General features: G+C 41.2%; 1 protein-coding gene across 1 annotated transcript; it reads right to left on the bottom strand.

Moving 5' to 3' along the window:
- On the bottom strand, positions 1-17,903 carry LOC146662767 (uncharacterized). The gene is made up of 4 exons (XM_085419377.1): positions 17,323-17,903; positions 14,378-14,483; positions 3,577-4,341; positions 1-1,800 (listed from the first exon to the last, which is right to left on the bottom strand). Exons 2-4 carry the CDS (start codon positions 14,393-14,395, stop codon positions 1,246-1,248), a joined length of 1,338 nt encoding a protein of 445 aa, XP_085275503.1. The 5' UTR covers positions 14,396-14,483; positions 17,323-17,903; the 3' UTR covers positions 1-1,245.
- Between the last annotated feature and the right edge of the window lie 3,036 nt (positions 17,904-20,939).

Below are 20,939 nucleotides of genomic sequence, written 5' to 3'. Positions count from 1 at the left end.
TTGTCAGACCAATATCTTTATTTTTCACATCAAACTGTTTTATAAAAGAAACTTTACACGGAGTTAATCAAATATAACTAATGCTTTAACAGTATCACTGTTTCACAATACAAACCCAACAAGAAAACAGCTGCAAAACACGCAGCTCAAAATGCATTCACTAAACTACACGTGGATTTAAAGAATACAGTAAATACACTAAAGTGAAAGGAGGACCCAAAAGCAGAGGTTTGATAGAATTTGAATTAAGTAAAAGTAGTCTTTGTGATCGTTTCAATGGTCCTGATATGTGCTGCACATCAGCTAACCTTAACAATTCTTTGCTGCCACTGTGAATAAGAATGTGTTCTTTGCCTGATTAAATAAAGATTACACTCACTGCTCAATCTCCTGGTACAAACTGGTACTACATGGAAGTACAGCCCATTGCCAGTTTAGCTTGAGATTCTTTTTTGTGGACATTAAGTCAAAGCAGCTTTTGTTTCAAAGCTGGTTGACAATTAAGTTTGTATTGGGTGCTGTAAGAGCAACTAGTGTGAAATTATTTGCGGTTTTGGGAGAAAGGGATTTAAGATTAAAGTTTAAAAAGATAACACATAAAATTACAATAAAACAAGGTGGGTTTTAAAAAAAAGAGCATCAACATTTATCAAAGAAAAATTAAGTTGATCTATATATCCATAATTCCAACTTCTAAATTTAAGATGTTTAAAATGTTTAGTAGGTTTAATCAGCAATATGCAGACATCTGACAATAAAGAACGTGTGAAGGTGAGTGATTAAACAATGACTTAACTCAGGTATAAGTGCTTCTTCAGAGAAGTATTTTCTTCAAGGAATAAGGCCTAGGAAGTAGGCTAACAGGTGGCAAGGCACTCAGGTAAGTGCTATTCAGATAAGAGTTAAACAAGAATCAACAACTCTCCTCTCTTATTTTCTATAGGACAAACATTTTCAACATTAAAGTTTCTTTTACAGAATGAAAATCTCTCAAAGAAAAAAGAAAACACTTGATGTGCACATCTATACTTGCAACTTCCTTAGTTTAACATCCAGGATTATTCACTGCAGGTCCAAATCAGGGGTACCTCATCAGATCCAAGTGTGACATCAGCTGACACACTTTTTTACAGGAGACTCCACCTGAACTCTGTGGAGCCTGATCTCAAGGTTTTTAACTCTGACCCTGAAACCAGAAGAGGATCTTTCTGTCTCGTCAGATTCATTGTGATCCAGTGATTTCAGTCATGCATGATCACGCTGATGTTTGCACAGAGCAGATAATGAAGTGAATGTTTTTGCACATTGGTAACAGTGAAACAGTTTATTTACAGCGTGGGATCGTTTGTGTGCGGAGTATGAACTGAGATTCTTGAAGCTCTTGTCACACTGGTCACAGCTGAAATTCCCTTCAATGTGTGCATCTTCATGAACATTACGATGGCCTGAACTTGAGAAGCTTTTGTCACAGTGTCTGCACTTATATGGTTTCTCTCCTGTGTGGACTCTTTTATGGTCTTTAAGCTGATTTGCAGTGAAGAAAGATGAACCACACTGGTCACAGACGTGCTTTTTAACGCCACTGTGATAAAGATAATGTTTTTTTAATTCACTTGATGTGGGGAAGCCTCTCCCACACTCTTTGCAGTAATTCATGTTGTCTCCAGTGTGTCTACGTTGATGTAGTTTTAGGCTATCTGGATGATTGAAAGTTTTTCCACAAAGGTCACAATGAAACGCTTTCCCACCACCACAGCGACGACAGGGTTGAGAACTGGATCCATCTGTGTCGCTCTGCTTCTAAACAAAGACACAAACACAGTGTAAGTTATGATGATATTAAAACATCTATCGTTTCATATTGTATGCAAAACCAGCTGTTCACGGCAATATTTTTTAATCGATTTGATGGTCGCTCTAGAGGCTATATCAATCTCTTGAAGTTCTCTCTTGCTCTTTTATTTAACCTCCTAAGACACTCTTTCATGGCATACATTTTCAATTTCTCTTTGCTATTTGTGCTGTTTGGGACCTAAAGAATGTAAAAACAAAGAATTACCTAATTATTTCTTTTATCTGACTTTTGTTTCTGAGAAAAATGACATCCACATAACAGGACATGTGATAGAAAAGTGGCAGTATAGTGTACTTTAAGTTGATATCAGGCCTTTGTAGAGCAAATGTTTTTTTAAATTTTGGTGTAAACAATCGAAATTGTGATGTCCAGGTTGTATGAGATTAAAATAACCACACTATGGATGGACAAATGAATGTTTTTATGCATACTTTCGTTAGGAAAACCACCGTTAGTGAAACCATTGTGCGACTCCGCCGTCAGCTTGTTTATTTTCCACATAAACCTGTCACGATAAAGTTCAAAATCCTGTTGTCTAAGGAGCTTGGAAAGAAAAGCGTCCGGACTTCTTTAGGTTGCTTGAAGACGTTTCACCTCTCATCCGAGAAGCTTCTTCAGTTCTAAGGTCAAATGGTGGAGAGTCCCAGATTTAAACCCCGTGGGAGTTTCCCCCCAAACAGAGATAAAAGGACCCCCTGATGATCTTCTACCTAATCATGAGTACAGTGTGAAAACGGGTGTGGGTCACAATCAGCCAGGATTTCGGGCGAGCTCATTGTGAAACCTAGCCCCACCCCATCATGTGATTTCCTGAGGTCAGATGGCCCAGGGTGTGAGTCAACGTTAAGGCATCTGGGAAGGGATCTCAAAACTGAACTAGAAAAAGTTGCATTTCCTGCGAAAATGCAGTGTGAATGCCGTGTAGTGGAATCTGAAAACACTGTGTAGAAGCTGAACTCTGCTGAAAACTGCTTTATTTGAAAGACTACACTGAAGAGTGTCAAGAAAGCAGATTACATGCAAGCAGGGAAGATGTGAAGCATCTGTCTCATGTAGTACTCGAACCCTTGCCAGAGCAGCTGTGCAGCCCACTGCGCCAAACCAGTTCTGGTCTCAAAACAAAGATATGATGATGATATGATATGATCTACTACGGTGGCAGTAGATGCTAATCTATGACGAAGGATACGGTGAAAGATAGTATCAAAAGCTGCTATAAGGTCAAGGAGAATGCGGGTGGTGATGAATACAATATTTGAATTTTTAAAAAAGCCCTCCACATTTTCTGGAAATATTTGTTGGTGTTTTTAATTGCTTTTTTGTACTGCTTGAACACTGAAGTGGCCCTCCAGTGAGATGATGGCCCACAGCACATTTAAGTTACGTTACATTACTCTAAATGAGTAATGTAATGGAATACGTTACAAACTACTTTTTGGGGCATGTATTCTGTAATGTGTAGTGGAAAACAACATTGGTCACAAGATATTAACTCTCAAGCTGCTCTCCGATGCATCCATTGGAGTGTGAATGTTAGACAGAAAGGTGAGAAACTTAAAACTTTACGTTTTTTCCAACATCAGGATAATTTCAGGAGATTTGTCTCAGATTTGACTGAATATTCTGTACATGAGGTTTTCATGTCTCATTTAGCTTTGAAATTAAAATCAATTCACAAAATACTTCAAAATAAGTGTGACTGTACAAAGAAAAATACATACCTCACAGTAAGTGCACTTGTAGAGTTTCTTTCTGGTGTGAATGTGTTGATGTTGTCTCAGGGAACGTGGCTCTTTAAAGGTCTTCTCACACAGGTCACATTTATGAGGTCTCTCCTCAGTGTGGCTAAACATGTGCTGCTGTAAATATTTGTATGCCACAAAGGTTTTGCCACACTGATCACAGAAGCAAAAATCTTTTTTGGTGTGGATGCGTCGGTGAATATTACGGCTGAGTGGCCAGCGGAAGGTTTTTCCACAAATGTCGCAGCTGTACGCCTTAATTCCAGAGTGGGTAACTAGATGCCTTTGTAAGTACTTACTGCAAGCAAAAGCTTTACCACACTGATCACAACTGTATGCCTTAATTCCAGAGTGGGTAACTAGATGACTCTTTAAGCTTCTACTATGAGCAAAAGCTTTACCACACTGATCACAGCTGTATGGTTTAACTCCAGAGTGGGTAAATAGATGACTCTGTAAACTTCCATTGTCAGCAAAAGCTTTACCACACAACTCACAGCTGTACGCTTTCATTCCAGAGTGAATAACTTGATGACGTCGTAAGTGGCTTCTGTGATTAAAAGCTTTACCACAACGATCACAGATGTACGGTTTAAGTCCACTGTGGACGAATTGGTGTGTTTTTAAGTTGCCAGAACGGCTAAAATCCTTCCCACACTCCTCACAGGTGTATTTCTTTTCTCTTTTCTGTCTTTGAAGTTCATCAGCCTCCTGAGAGTCCTGACTTCTTGCTCCATGTTGGTCCTGAGGTGACAGAGATACAAACAGGCAGTGAGTAAAATGCAGTCGTGGAACAAACTGAACTTTCCAACTCCCTCCATTAGTTGAATCAAAGATGTTAACAAAAACATTGTAGGTGTGTTGGTGATAGTATCACATTATAATCAGATGCTACAATGAGAGTTGTACTTAAAATGCAGGGTTCATACGCCTTTTTTAGAGTAAAATTTAAACACTAATAATAATAATAATAATAATAATAATAATAATAATAATAATGGATTGCATTTATATAGCACTTTTCGGGGCTCTCAAAGCGCTTTACAATGCCACTATTCATTCACTCTCACATTCACACACTGGTGGAGGCAGCTACACTTGTAGCCACGGCTGCCCTGGGGCAGACTGACAGAAGCGAGGCTCCCATCACCTCTTTAAGCACTTTTAAGGTCCATTTTGAAGCCCTTTCAGCACAACACTAAACATAAAAATAACAATGTATGTTTCACGTCACATCAACCCTGGTAAGACCATGTGAAAATTAAAAGAAATCATCCTTGGTTGACTTAAACGCTTTTGTTCCCTTTTTGTTAAAACTTACAAAAACGCACCACACAAAAACACTGCAAAGGGAAAAGGTCGTCTTGTATGTATATAGTGTATGAACTCAGTTAAAAATGAAGATGTGCAAATGTGAACAAATCAACATGTTGAGATATTCATGTCACATTGAAAAAAACAAAAACACCCCAACCCCACAAAACAAGAAAACGGCACTGTGGTTGTCTTGTGAGGTGGTATAAGTCAATAACCACATGTATGTGTATTGCATGCATGTAACCCCCACATACTGTTCCAATTGGATTAGCCCACACAGGTACGGTGGCTCATAACAGACAAATGATGTAAAATGATAATTTAACCAAATGATCTACATCCTTTCCATTTAGCTTTCAGTCTTTCTAGACGTTATTTTTTTAAAGTGAATTTTAACCTAACAGTGTTTATGGTTGGACAAACCCCATACCTCAGTACAGCACCAATCATTAGAAATGCAAACACCCAGTCAACTTCATTTCTCAACATATTGACTTTAGACTGATTATACATACATGTGATGCCATTGTGTTTATCTTGGGTTAGGTCTGCAGATGTGACCTGCACATGTAATGTATGACGCCTGGTTTACAATCTCTTGGTCGGGTATTTGCACAGGCTTGGGAGATGATGCGCTCTGTGAGTCTTCATTTGAGCGTGTGTGGTGCTTGCAGTGCGAGTGTAGAACTATCCAGAATGGTTGGTGTCCTGGCACTCAGGGTCATAGTCATGGAGCTATGGCGGCGGCGGATCTGCCATTGGGAGGATGTGGCAGCGATTCCTCCTGTAGGTTCTTCTGTCGATCTGGATGATGTAGGATCGTGGCTCGTTGCTCTTCCTTCCTACAGTTCCTAGCTTGTCAGAGCCTTTTTCTGTCTGCATTCAGACCACTTGTCCTTCTTGCAATGGCTGTAGTGTGCAGCTGGACCTGTCCCATGACATTTTAGTGTGAGACTTTTGACACAAAGTCGGTCACTGATCTGCCCTGAGATCCTTTGTGACGAGCTCTAAAAGCTTGCTGCACACAGTAATCCCTGCGCGTGTCTGATGAGACATGAGACGTTTGTCAGGGGAGACTAGTGTTGCAGGGAATGTTTCTAAGGTTTAAGAAGTCAAGAAAAAGTCAGTCCAATTTCTCTGTGATTTCTCCATGAGTTGTTTCTCACTATGTACTGCTCTCTCAGCAAGACCATTTGACTGTGGAAACTCTGGTCGAATGAGTGAAGTCCAGTTGCTTCGCAAACTCGTTGAACTGCTGACTTGTGTACTGTCTGCCATTGTCAGTAATGAGCATGTGTGGTGCACCGCTGCTGTGGTTGAGTGACCGAGAAGGTTGATCTCAATCCATCTTGAACAGGAATCTACATGGACCTGGTATTGTTTTCCATGCCAGGTGAAAATTTCGGGAGGTCTGTAGAGGTTCTGTCTTCTGATGCGCATTAGTGCTGCTGCACACTGTGCAAGAGTGCAGCTCTTCCGTGATGTCTTTTGACATTGCCAGCCAAAAGATGAAACCTTTAGCTCTGCATTTAGTTGCTTCAATGCCTAGATGTACTTTGTGGACAATATTGGTGTATTCTTTGTGCAGGGATTGGGAAATCCTCCACGCTGAGCTCATCCCTGTATGGAAAAAAGGGGCTAGAGCGGGCTTGACTTGGCTGTCTCTGATGGGCTATCCTCGCTGGATGACTGTGCTGAGGGCTTGTAGCACATCACTCACTGTCATCACTTCATAATCAGTGTGTTCAACTCGGCTTTGTGACAACGGAGCGAGTGGAGCTCTAGAAAAGGGTGTCAGCAAGATACATGTGCTTTCCTTTTTTGTAGACTAGGCGGATGTCATAACTCTGTAGTCGGAGTAACATCCCCTGGAGCCAGGCAGGGGTGACATGGATGGGCTTTTTTCATTACGGTCACCAGGGGTTGGTGGTCAATTGCTTTGACAATTGTCGCCTTTCCATAGACAGAATCTTTAAATTTTGTGCAGGCGAATACCATGGCTAAAAGCTCCTTCTCCATATCAGCATATGTCCATGGGAGCATGCGATGCAAAAAACTTGCATGTGTTACATACACATAGTCGAAAATTATTTTCTAGGACTCACGTAAACTTCCCCATTGTGAAAAGGTGCAAATCTTTGTTCCAGACATGGAGAGGTGCAAGGCAGATCAGGAGCAGAAATTTTGTTTCTAGACTTTGCGACTCATTTTATTTCTCTGTTAAGAAAAATATTCAATCAGATAGTTATTTGTGGTGAATGAAATGCAGTTCCAATTTCAACCCATTTTAAGCACCACATCTAAAGTTCAAGCACTTTTTACACCTTGAAAGGACTATTAAAATCCAAGGATTTTCAAGGCTTTCAAGCACCCCTACAAACTCTGAAAATTCTACTGTTGAAGAAATATTGATCACTGCAGAAACTCTTCAACTGCTTTTATTGTTATTTAAATGTTTGCTGTATTTTCTTGTAATTTCTGTGGCTTTTCTGTGTGAATGTAGATTCTGTATGTATGGTTTTATGTTCAATATACTTAAAATTGTTAATCTTGTGGGTGTAATTAATATTTTTACATTTGATTTAATCAATTGTAAACCGTTTTAATGTTAAATAATAGTGATATTTCCAATTCATTGAACACATTTAATTAAATCCAAAGAGCCCTTTCCACATCCTTTATGAGCATGAGCAGAGAATGAAAAAAAATCTTCGCGCATACGCATTGACCTTCTTCATCTATGCCACAGTGTGCTTTGGCCACGTGTCTGGAAAGAGGGATTAATCGCGATTCATCCGTTGGAGTTATGGTAATTTCTTCGTATTTTTAATAGAATATAATTTAACTAGTACTTTGTGATAATATATGGGGTATATTTTTCTGATAAAAATATAGGCTTTATATTTTCCGGTAAATATATGGGCCATATGTGTTCTGTAGGTTTTAGCATTTTGCTAGCATTGGAAACATTTGTTTGCATATTCAACGTTACTGCACATCTGAATATTCCCCAATCTGTGTTTAAAATTTCATTAGAACTCCAAATAGCACATTTTGCCACAACTCAGTGACACAGTCGATTATTTTTTTCACTCAAACTTGGTATAAATACTGCAAATGTGGTGGTAGCCCGCATACCTCATATAAATATGACAGTGTGTAGTTTTTGTCATTAATATCTATTGAAATATTTTTGATTCCTTCTGAACAACACTCCTATGCAACTACACTTTTCTTCCTACTTTCGGGTGGTACACCACGCTAAAGCAGCGTATTCCACGACCCAATGTATCGGAATCAGTGTAACTGGACTCCCAATGGCAGAAAACTGCACACTGTCACTTAAAATATTGGAATAAAAGCTGCTTTTCCCTTTAGTATATTTTGGAAAAGCAGACATTTGTGAAAGTAGGTGTCTGCTGTGCATCCAGTTAAAAACCATACATCTAGATTTTCAACTAGCAGGCTATGTTACATTACTGTGACAGCTAGTGCGCATGCGCCAACCAGCGTGCAGCCTGTTACAGTCGCTCCTGCTTTTCTCTTAGTTTAGCTCTTTTTTCTTACGTATTCTTTTTTTTTCTGACTTGTATTTTCCTCCGTTTTCTATCTCTTACTCAATCATGTGGATTGAGAGAGTTTTTGTTCTTCTGGTGGCCGTGGAACTCTTACTTTTATCAAGGACCGCGGCACATCTCCTACACTCACGGACTGTTTACTCCAGAGATCAGCTGATCGCCCTGATGCCGGCCGGCTCGCTGGCCAGGCCCGCAGAAGTACCAGCTGAAATTTGGAGGAAAACACATCGGGGATGCAGAGGTCAAGGACAGAAGAGAAGAAAAAAGGTGACGGTGAGACAGCGGAGGCTCGAAGCGAGGAGGAGGTTTAAACCGTGTCTGCCGTCTATCGTGATGGGTAATGTGCGATCGTTGGCAATTAAAATCGATGAGCTCTCAGCACTGGTACGGAGTCAGAGGGAATACCGAGAGTGTAGCCTGATGTGTTTCACCGAATCATGGCTGCACCAGGACATTCCCGATGAGAATGCTTCCGTGGAAGGCTTCCACACTGTTCGGGCGGACAGGGACAGCATCGCTAGCGGTAAGCGGAAAGGAGGTGGGCTTGCTGTTCTAGTTAACAACCGGTGGTGTAACCCTGCCAACATAACAATAAAAGAAAGGATTTGTTGCCCCGACACTGAACTGTGTGCTGTTGGACTCAGGCCGTATTATTTACCCAGGGAATTCTCTCACGTCATCTTGGTGGCTGTTTATGTTCCCCCCTCTGCTAACCCCACAGCTGCATGTGACACTATCCACTCTGCCATAGCTCGGTTACAGACTCAGCACCCGAGTGCCTTTATTGTGATCTCGGGTGACTTCAACCATGTATCACTGGACAATACACTACCAACATTCAAACAATATGTGGACTGTCCCACCAGGGGAGAGAAAATTTTAGACTTACTGTATGCTAACGTCAAGGATGCATACAGCTCCTCCTCCCTCCCCCCACTTGGTAGGTCAGATCATAACCTGATTCACCTCACCCCCCGCTATGTGCCAATTGTGAGGAGGGAACCTGTGACCACCAGGACTGTCAGGAGGTGGTCAGAGGTGGCCTTAGCAGAACTACAGGGCTGTTTTGAGGTGACCGACTGGGAAACACTCTGTGAGCCTCACGCCGAGGACATCAATGGGCTTACTGAGTGTATCACAGACTACATAACTTTCTGCACCGACTCCATTGTTCCAGCTCAGACTGTTCATTGTTACCCAAATAACAAGCCGTGGGTGACTAAGGACATCAAAGCCCTCCTCAACAACAAGAAGAGGACTTTCAGAGGGGGCAACAAAGAGGAGGTGAGGAAGATCCAGGTGTTACTAAAGGACAAGATCAGAGAGGCTAAGGACAATTACAGGAGGAAGCTGGAGTGGAAACTCCAGCAGAACAGCATGAGAGAGGTGTGGAGGGGCATGAAGACCATCACTGGATTCAGGCCAACCAACAGCAGGGGAGCTGAGGGAGGTGAGAATAGAGCCGACGAGTTGAATCTGTTTTTCAATAGATTCGACACCACAGTGTCTGCTCCCACCCCCACAACCTCACCTGCAGTCAGCCTGGAATCCAGAGCCACACCACTGTGCCAGCCTCTCTCTTCACATGTTGCCTCCTGTGAGAGTCCTGACACCCCTCCTCCACCCATCACCTTCACTCAATACCAGGTTGAGATGCAAATGAGGAGACTTCACTCAGGCAAGTCTGCTGGACCAGACGGAGTGAGTCCCCTTGTCCTCAAGACCTGTGCCCCCCAGCTGTGTGGAGTCTTTCATAAACTGTTTATGCTGAGTCTGAGTCTGCAGAGGGTCCCGGTGATGTGGAAGACATCATGCCTCGTCCCTGTACCAAAGACGCCTCGTCCCAGTGGCCCCCAGGATTACAGGCCCGTGGCACTGACCTCCCACATCATGAAGACCCTGGAAAGGCTCATCCTGGACCAGCTGCGACCCATAGTAAGACCACATCTGGATCCCCTTCAGTTCGCTTATCAGCCTCGTCTCGGAACTGAGGACGCCCTCATCTACCTGCTCAATCGTGTACACCCATCTGGACCAGCCGGCGAGCACTGTGAGGGTCATGTTTTTTGACTTTTCCAGTGCTTTCAACACCATCAGGCCGACCCTCCTGGGTGATAAGTTAGCAGCGATGCAGGTGGATGCTTCTCTGGTGTCCTGGATTGTTGATTATCTGACAGGAAGACCACAATATGTACGTCTCCCACAGTGTGTGTCTGACAAGGTGATCAGCAACACAGGGGCACCACAGGGGACTGTCCTCTCCCCCTTCCTCTTCACCCTCTACACCACAGACTTCAGCCACTGCACAGAGACCTCCATCTTCAGAAGTTTTCTGATGACTCTGCGGTGGTTGGATGCATCAGCAGGGATGATGAGACAGAGTACCGGGCTGTGGTCGACTCCTTTGTCACGTGGTGTGAGCAGAATCATCTGCAGCTCAACGTGGCAAAGACCAAGGAACTGATCGTGGACTTCAGGAAGACCAGGAAACACTTGACCCCTGTTTCAATCCAGGGGGTCAGTGTTGACATTGTGGAGGACTATAAATACCTTGGAGTACACATTGACAATAAACTGGACTGGCTAAAAACACCACAGCACTTTACAGGAAGGGCCAGAGTCGTCTCTATTTTTTGAGGCGACTGAGGTCCTTCAACATCTGCCAGAAAATGCTCAGGAATTTCTATGAGTCTGTTGTGGCCAGTGCCATCCTCTATGCTGTTGCATGCTGGGGGAGCAGGCTGAGGGTCGCAGATGCCAACAGACTTAATAAACTGATCCGTAAGGCCAGCAATGTTGTGGGGATGGAGCTGGACTCCCTCAAGGTGGTGTCGGAGAGGCGGATGCTGTCCAAGATAAAGACAATGTTGGATAACACCTCCCACCCACTCCATGACATGCTGGTCAGTCACAGGAGCTCGTTCAGTGAGAGACTGAGATTACTGAAAAGCACCACTGAACGACACAGGAAATCTTTCCTGCCTGTGGCTCCCTGTACAACGCATCCACTTAACACACTGTTTGCTGCTACAGCTACACATGTTTCTTTTCCAACTATTTATTTATGAGTGACTTATGTATGTATGTATATATTGTACTATTCTTAGTTAGTGTATTGTCTGTCTTGTCTTAATGTTGGTTTAAAATGGAGCACTGTAACAAAAAATAATTTCCCCCAGGGATCAATAAAGTATTCTGATTCTGATTCTGATTGTTTCTCCCTGCAAGTTGTGAAATGAGGATTAGAAATTCATCTTTATGGGGAAAAGCATGTTTAAAATTACTTAGGAACAATTATGAATTGGTTAAACAACAATAAAAATTGACTTTAAGTTCTGTGGGGGTCTCTACAAACATCAAAAAAGTAATTGCCATGCATGTGTTGTTTTGTTTAGAGTTCGCGAATCGAAACGTGAATGCATCCTTAAAGCTTTGATTATATACCTGAATGAGAACCCTCAAAATCTCATCTAAGAGTACATGGTACGTTTATTTTTAAAGGGATATTCCACCCCTCAGTAAAATTTTGACTGTCATAATTCCCAGAGTTTTGTAAGTTGAAAAATTTATTTTCTAAACAAGCCCAGGCATTCTCCTGATCTGGCAGCAATCAGTTTTCTTTAAATTAGCTTACAACAATAAAGTGCAAGGGAACTACTAGGATTTTATTTCCATTCACTTACATTGTTTTATGCTAAACTAAAGAAAATAACCCTGTACAGCAGAATATTAATAATAATATTATTAATATTGTTATTATTATTATTAACAATAATATTAATAATAATATTATTATTATTATTAATATTATAAATTTGGCACCGATCCATCTGAGTGAGGTGTAAATCAACTCTTCAGTCAGTGTAAAGGGGAAAATATTCACCACCTGTTGTGTAGCAGGTAGCATCCAGCTGCTGCTGGACTCCAACCCTTCATCTTACAGCCATTTTATTGTTTTTGTCGTCCTTTCCGTTACAACTCACACAACTATTGGAAATGCCTCCTCCTTGGCCAACTTGGTTATTTACTCCAAAGTCACATTTTATCTCAAGAGGGGTTGAGACTTCCTGTTTGCCCGGGGAATGTTCGCAAGAAAAATGTGCTCATAGGGTGTTTCGTTAGCATTGTGTGGCCATACCCCACAGATGGTAGGGGCACCCACAAGTGTCCATTTCTTAGTTTTGTTTTTGTCATTCGATACGTGTGCGGTCTGGAACTCTCTCGACCGTGTGAACCGGCCTTAACGGTGTGCACCGCTGCATACTCCTTCTGCCCTCTCTCCATGTTTCATTTCTCTTTTTCTTGGTCTTTATTTGGTGATAGTCTTAAATCCACACTTTTCTTTGGTCTGTTCTCCTCAGTCTCATTCAGGGATCTGTGTAATCAGGGTAGTTTGGACCATTTATCTAAAATGGAGTGAATAGACAGATGATGCGATGACCAAAATACAACGGATTTAAAATATTTCTGTCCTTTTTAGGATTTCAACATGATGGAAGCTGAAGAGCTCGAGAGGATGGATTTTTGGTGTTTATAAAATAATCCACAAAGGAGCACAGCCTGATGACTCCCTTGAAGATGTTGGCGAGCAGGTGTGCACTTTTGCCTGGGCTAATTTACTGGCTCAATCCGAGTTACCCAAAGCCACTTCGCTACACATTTGAGTTCTTCCAGAAGGTGCTCATGGGACTGGAAGACAAATAACGGTCTGACAAAATACAAGTGCTGAAGAAAAAACTCTGCCATTTTTCTTTTGATTGTGGAAAAGAAAACATAACTGGGGACAAAATGACCCAGCTTGATTTTTTTTTTCACTTTAACATTTTCTGCAGTTTGAGTTGCTGTGGTAATTCTGCAGACAGAAAGTGAAATGAAGCAGAGTGTTTTGATCGAAACATAGGGTGTGTGACGTGCAGCGGAAATACATATATATATAACCATGATGGCACAAGACAGACGCCAATTATCAGTGCCGAAGAAGCACCTGAGAAGACATCGCGAAGGCTTCCTGGCCATCCAGTGTAGATGTCAGTGAAACTGTTGGGAAGACAACGTGAACATTTTACTTGTACTGTATAATCTGCAGATTCTGACAGAAATCTGCAGCTATCCTTTGAAGCACCGCTCCTCTAAAACAGCAATAAGGATAATTATTAGGTTATTTACATTATTATGTAAATAACAAAATAACTTAAAGCAAAAATTGGGGAAAGTAAAGTCCAAAGTCTTTATATTAAATTTTTATATTATAAAATTCAGAAAAGAATGGAATTTAATATTCCCCAATCCCTGCACAAAGAATACACCAATATTGTCCACAAAGGTCATCTAGGCATTGAAGCAACTAAATGCAGAGCTAGAGGTTTCATCTTTTGGCTGGCAATGTCAAAAGACTTTAATATCACCAACCATTCCCATGTCATTATGGTGTATCCATATAAATGACCCACCCTGTAGATCACAAAATGATCCATTTTCTGTAAATTCTCTGAATTTCACACATGTCGCCCAGCTGAAGACACTGCAGCTGGAGTCGAGTGTTTTGATGATGCATGAAGCTATACATTTTTAGACACAAGTTGTAATGGCCGCCATCTTCTTTGTGAGTATTTATTAGATGGCCGCTTGCGGGGGAAAGCATGTTTGAGTCTAAGGTTTATTTTGACGGCTCTTTTTTGCTTCTCATCCGTAAACTCTCTCCGTACTCTTTCATGTGATTCTTGCATAGGTGATAAAAGACAAAAAAATAAATATTGCTGTAAACGGTGTATATTGCAACACCACGAAACAAATGATAGCCCATAATATAAAAGACAGATATCGTCATTCGATATACATTTCATCATGTTGCACAGCCATAGATGTAACTGAGATATTTTTCTCACCTCCTGTGTTGAAGTCATCGTTTCTTCTGTAGTGGCTGAGCTGAGTCCAAATGGCTGAAACTGTTCCTCTGCTGCTCCACCAGACTCTTCTCCTCCTGTTACTCAGCTGGGACACAAAAGTATAGATATGTATTTTATCCCTGACAAGAAGAAGCAGAGCAAATAAACATTACTACACTCAGTGACAACAATACCTATGAAGCTTCAAGGTGAAACCCCAGAAGCAAAAAGAAAGTCATCAGCTGCAACAAGAACTTGAAAAAGCCACTGAGCTCCCTGCATACCACCACCTTTACCCAGGGGATGCTGCACCCTGTATATATGAACTTCCATAGACATACAAAGAAGGAGTCCCACTGAGGCTCATTGGTAGCAGCATAAACTGAGCCACCTACAACATTTCCAAGCACCTCATCACCATCCTAGCTCCCCTTGTGGGGAACACACCCCATCACATCAAAAACTCTGCTGACTTCACCAACAAGGTCCACAAACTTACACTTGATCCAGATGAAACCAGAGTGTCCTTTGATGTGGTCTCACTTTTCACTTGTACACCCCCAACCGAGGCAGTGGAGACTGTCAGGAAACAACTACATCAAGACAGCTCCTTAAAACCAGAACCAGCTTCACCCTGATCAGGTCTGCACACTGTTAGACCTCTGCCTTACCACCACATATTTTAAATACAACGAGGGTTTCTACAGACACAAACATGGATGTGCTGTGAGCTCCCCAGTGTGTCCCATTGTAGCCAAACTTTACATGGAGGAAGCACCGAGCCACATGATAGAGTGAAACAGGGTCTCACAATAGTTTCACTCAGGACCTGCTGATAATGACACACACATTTGCTCTTTTGATAAATCAATGGTCAACAGTGGGTCGATGACCCTTTCAGGGTACAACCCCCACGAGGGTTTAAATACCTGGGAGTCCACAATGCAAGAACTCCAGCAACACTTAAGGGAAGATGAACAACTTTAATAATTGACCAACGCGTTTCGGCTTGTGGCCTTCATCAAGGTCATAGTAAAACATTGTAGAAAATTGCTTAAATCAATCAAACCAATCGAAACTTCATAGATAGATCAACTGACATATAACAGGTAGGTATTGGTTAATTGGGGGCGGGCCCCACACTTTGGAAAGCTCTGGGTTAAGTCACGCTTAAGTAAATACTGGACTAGATCATTAATGATGATGACAGGGGGGAGGAGACATTATCCCCACCTGTCTCAAAATAACACGTGTGAAATACATAAGAAGAATACTATGAATATATACAAAAAAGGGACAAAAGGGCAGTATTTAATAATAAAAGGAGGTTGGTCCAGCAGTTGAATTAAAAAACAAGAGGACATCGTCACACGGGAACAGATTTGTTAAAAGGTCCTAATTTATGTCTCTAAAATGTAAAATCTCTAAAATGTAGACTTAAGATGAGCTGTCGAGAATCCTACTCCTTCTTTGGCTGAAAAAATGAATAAAATTAATTAAATAAACATTACCCATAAACATGCCATCTCGCATTACCCATGCGAGAATAATGTAACTAATAAAATTAGAATAAAAACAAAAAATAAAAAAGGCTCAGTTCAGAAAAACTCAGACCTGTGGGGTGCAGACTCTTAAAGCGGAATATCCAAAATGCTTCTCTTTGTTTCCCGGATAAAATTAATATTACCACCATTTTGGTTTAGTTTAATGGCTTCAATGCCTAGAAAAAATAATGGCAAAATAAAATGCACGCAGGAATGAATTTTGTTCACTCAAATTCAGCTTTTCTTCACTCAAAATAAATTTCTCCTCAAAATGCAAAACTTGCACCAGCAAACTTTTTTTTTTTTTACGTGCGCTCAGAATAGTGGCACAAAAATAACGCCATAGTCAGCCTCCAGTTAACAACAGTGGTGAGAAACTGCACTACTGAACCTCCACTGACTGAGTAACTGCAGTTTGGTGCTTCATCAGAACTTCATGGCAGGAAGTGTTTCAGAGTGGGGACAGAGACAGCTGCAAAGTTCAGCTTTAGTGAGGCTAAACTCCAAAACCTGTTTTCAGCTAATGACTCTGCTTCTGTCTGGAAAACAATCAGACGGTGAACCAACCACAGACCTAAAGACCCCACTGCACCAACCATTCACAGCTGAACAGCTCCTGCTGCGGATTCTACCAACAAAACGTGATCACAGTCTCTCCACCCTCCATGGGTTCTCTCCATACATGACAGGTACATGACAATCGTGACTCTTACTCCCACAAAGCAACATGTTGTTTTCAAAGTGCTACATAAACAAATCATGGTTTGGTAAAGCAGGTAGACGAGAATCAGAGTCTCCATCATAAACCACAGGTGGACAAAAATAAATAAATAATGTCCAACATTCAATCCACAACATGATTAAAAACATTCTTCTTCTCCCAAATCAAAAAGAGCTGCACATTAACCACCACAATATATTTTTATTCTCTGTGCTTTCAAATATGAACACTGTTTACTTTCGTCTGTTTCATTAGTTTTTGTTAACATCTTCCTGTGCATCACTTTACAGCAGCCACACTCATTGAAATGAGACTTTGTAGGAGTTCACTTCCTCTCATGTGTTCATCACAGCAGCTGGACAATAAAGTTATAGTGACCCTGATACTGCAGCAGATCGCTCTGACTTCCTGTTATCACTTCAAATAGAAACGAGGCTGTAGAGGTTTGGTGCAGGCAGAAAAACAGCTGCAGGGACAATGAAAAGACTTTTCTGCTCCAACTTCTCCCAGCATGCTGAGCTAATGATTAGTTGGTGTTTTTCTCCAAACACTCTCTCACTCTTCTCTCAACGTGTTCACAATAAACTGTGAACAGACACCGAGGAGAGCAGCAGAAGACCTCATTCAGGAGCTAAACTCAACATGAACTGAACTCACAGTAAAGTTAGCTCGGTGCTTACCTTTAGATGAGCCCACAAACCGAGAGAAACTCCGCGATGAAGCTGCAACTCTTTCCAAACACAGGAAACAGATCAGGGAGCAGAGACCCACGTGGTTCACGCTGATCGCAGCTACGATCCAGGAGACAAGGGTGGGCAGATCGAAGCAGATATCGATCAGGACGTTGGTAGTGGTTTATGATCGATACTTTAGTTTGTTTCTCTCCTCTAAGTTCACTACTTTACTCCCGTTTCATGAAAAAGCAGCTCTCTCTGCTCGGCTCCTCTCCTGCGCACACACTTTGCTCCGCCCCCTTCTTCCTTATCTGCTTTGATTCGAATCTGTTTGGACACGTGACTCGAAAAAGAGGCCGAGCCTTTTTTTTTAAACGAATTACAACAAGAGTGTCACTACCCGATCCGTACCGGAAACCCGATCGGTACCCCGCATGCGCGAAAGGTTTCTACTTCCGGTCGTAGCGTTTTACGATAGTTATGGGTCAGAGTATCTGTTAAGATGTTAAGAATAACAAGTATATCTTAAAATGTTTGCAATAATGAAGCATTTCAGTACAATGTGGACAAAAACGAAAAATAAAAAGATAGTTACGGATCGGGTCTACCCGATCCGTACCGCGCATGTGCAGATGTTTTCTTCTTCTTCTGTTCGTTTAATGGCAGTTTACTCCCCAGTGTACGAGGATACCGCCACCTACTGACCGAGCGAATAAACCCTATTATAAACTGTTAGCAGAGCTGCTCTGTGCAGCGTTATGGCATAATAATTTTAAGGGAGAATAAAAAGTCGACACACATATCTCATTCCTGACGGAGGACTCTACCACTACACTTCTCCAGTCCATTCACAGAGTCGTTGCATGGTATGACATGGATAGGAAGTGGGCGGAGCCTTTTACCGTCATTTTATTACGACGCAAAGTACAAACACCTGTGGACACACAATCCAACACCCCCACTTGTACACAGGTTGGGGAAAACAATCCTCCGAAAAAACATCTTACATTCCAAACACAAATACAGAGAATTTGTCTAACTTAGACTTTGAAACTGGTTTCGTCATCATATCTGCTACCATTGACTCAGTTGGACAGTAATCAATGAGCACTTTCCTTTCATGTACAGCTGACCTTATAAAATGATATTTCACATCAATGTGTTTACATCTTTGTCTGTTCACTGGATTTTTTGACAAAGCGATTGTTCCCTGATTGTCCTCCAATATCATAGGTATTTCATACTCAAACTCATCAAGATCTTGAATCAAATAAGTCAAATACATACATTCCTGAATTGTTGCTGCTAATGCCATGTATTCGGCTTCACAAGTTGATAGTGCTGTAGTTGTCTGCTTTTTGGTTTTCCATGATATCAAAGGACCATTTTCATTTAGGCTTACACAATAACCTGTCATACTGCGTCTATCAGAAACATCGGATGCCCAATCTGCATCACTGTATGCTTGTAGACCTAGTTTTCCACTTGAACATTTCCTAAAGCACAGTTCTTTATCTCGACTACCTTTTAGATACCTCAGAACATGTTTCACTGCTGTCCAATCATCAACAGTTGGCGCATTGAAGTGTTGTGACAGTTTGCTGACAACATAGCTTAAATCAGGTCGCGTACAATAGCTCAGATAAATAAGACATCCTACCGCTTCACGATATCTCCTCACATCTGGTAATGTCTCGAATTTATCAGAATGAGTCCATTTCTGTTCACAGGGTGTTAACCTTGGCTTACAGTTTTGCATGTTAAATCTCTTTAAAATGTTCTCAATATATATTTTCTGTGACATTCTGACACATTCTTTTTCTTGAAGAAAATCTATTCCTAGAAAATGGTTAAGTTTCCCCAGATCTTTCATTTGGAATTTAGAAGAGAGCATTTCTTTCACGCCTGAAAGCACATTTTCATTGTTAGCTGCAATGAGTAAATCATCCACCCACACTATGATGATTACTTTTTCACTTTCAGTTTCTTTTGAATACACACAATGATCAGCAATATTTTGTCTAAATCCACAACTGCTTAAATAGTCATGTAAGGTTTGGTTCCAGTTACGACCCGATTGCTTCAGCCCATAAAGTGATTTCTTTAATCTGTACACCAGTTTATTAGTCTCACTTGATTCTGTCTCAAAACCTTCTGGTTGTTGTATATATATTTCTTCATTTATTGGTGCGTGTAGATAGGCGGTTTTTACATCCATCTGGTGAACCAACATATCATCCTGAACCACTTTCTGCATCAAAACTCTCACACTCGATAAGTTAGCAGTCGGTGAAAAAGTCTCCTCATAATCAACTCCTTTTGTTTGACTAAAACCTTTAGCCACAAATCGAGCTTTATATCTGTCTGATCCGTCTGAGTTCTTTTTAACGGCATAAACCCATTTACCCCCCACTGCTTTCTTACCCTCTGGTAAAGTGGCTAAAGTAAATGTGTCATTCTCCTTAAGGGATTGAATTTCTTCATTCATCGCTCTTTCCCATTCTTTTGACTCACTTGACACAATAGCTTCGCTAAATGATGTGGGTATTTCACACAACAATCTGTAGCAATAATCAACACTGGTTTGCATCTGTTCATTTTCACACTCTTTCACATCCGTGATATAATCACTCAAATAATCAGGTCTCTTTCTGATTCTGGATGGATAACGTGTAGCTCCAGCATCTACTTTATCATCAGTTTTAACCTCGGACTCAGTTTGACTGCTTTCACTACCATCTGGAATATCCTCATCCTTCGTCTGTTTGGGTTCACCATCTTTTCTGGATTCATAAACCTCATCTTCATACATCTGATCACTCTGTGTTTGTTGATCCATTGTCGCGGGATTTAGTATTTTTATCAATCTGTGCTTTTCAACTTTCCCGGTTTTTGGGAAATAGATCAAATATGCTGGACTATTTTTGTCATATCCCAAGAAAACACCTTTGTCGCATCTTGGATCCAGCTTTCCCCTATTTTGTTTATAAGCATAGCACAATGATCCGAATTTTTTCATTCTAGAAAGATCAGGTCTTTTTCCAGTTAACATCTTATACGCTGTCTGACCTGTGCGTTTGTTAAAACATCGGTTCCGAATCACTCCCGCGGTTTGTACTGCATATGGCCATAAAGACTTTGGCAATTCGCTCTCAACTAACATGCATCTCGCCATGTCAAAAAGTGTACGCCAGTTCCTCTCTGCTGTTCCGTTTTGATGAGGCGAATATGGCGCCGAAGTTTCCTGCCTAATGCCGTGTCTACTTAATAAATCTCTGAACTGTCTGCTTGTAAATTCAGTTCCATTATCAGAACGAATGCACTTGATTTTCCCATATGACGCCACCTCTGCAATAAATCTTTCAGTTGCTTGTGTTGTATCACTTTTGTGTTTCAGATTATATACAAATGTTGCACCTGAATAATCATCAACAAACGACAAAACATACTTAAACCCTTCTTTAGAGTTTGGCGTAATCGGACCAGCTAAATCCGTATGTACCAACTCTAATGCTGCCCTGGCCTTTTCATCTGGTTCTCGGTTCCTAGTTTGAGTAAACTTCCCTTGTATACAGGCTTCACATTGCATGTTTTTGTTGATTTTACCCTTAATTTCCATTCCA

Source organism: Rhamphochromis longiceps, linkage group LG9 (genome assembly GCF_057381845.1).
Source record: "Rhamphochromis longiceps isolate RC_006_pf linkage group LG9, R_longiceps_female_GT1.1, whole genome shotgun sequence".
Taxonomy (NCBI): Eukaryota; Metazoa; Chordata; class Actinopteri; order Cichliformes; family Cichlidae; genus Rhamphochromis; species Rhamphochromis longiceps.
This window is presented reverse-complemented; position numbering and strand designations above follow the sequence as displayed.

Coding starts and splice junctions, on each gene's coding strand:
- LOC146662767 (XM_085419377.1), bottom strand. Junction 1,801..3,576: donor ACAAGTGCACTTACTGTGAG/GTATGTATTTTT, acceptor GTCTTTGTTTAG/AAGCAGAGCGACACAGATGG.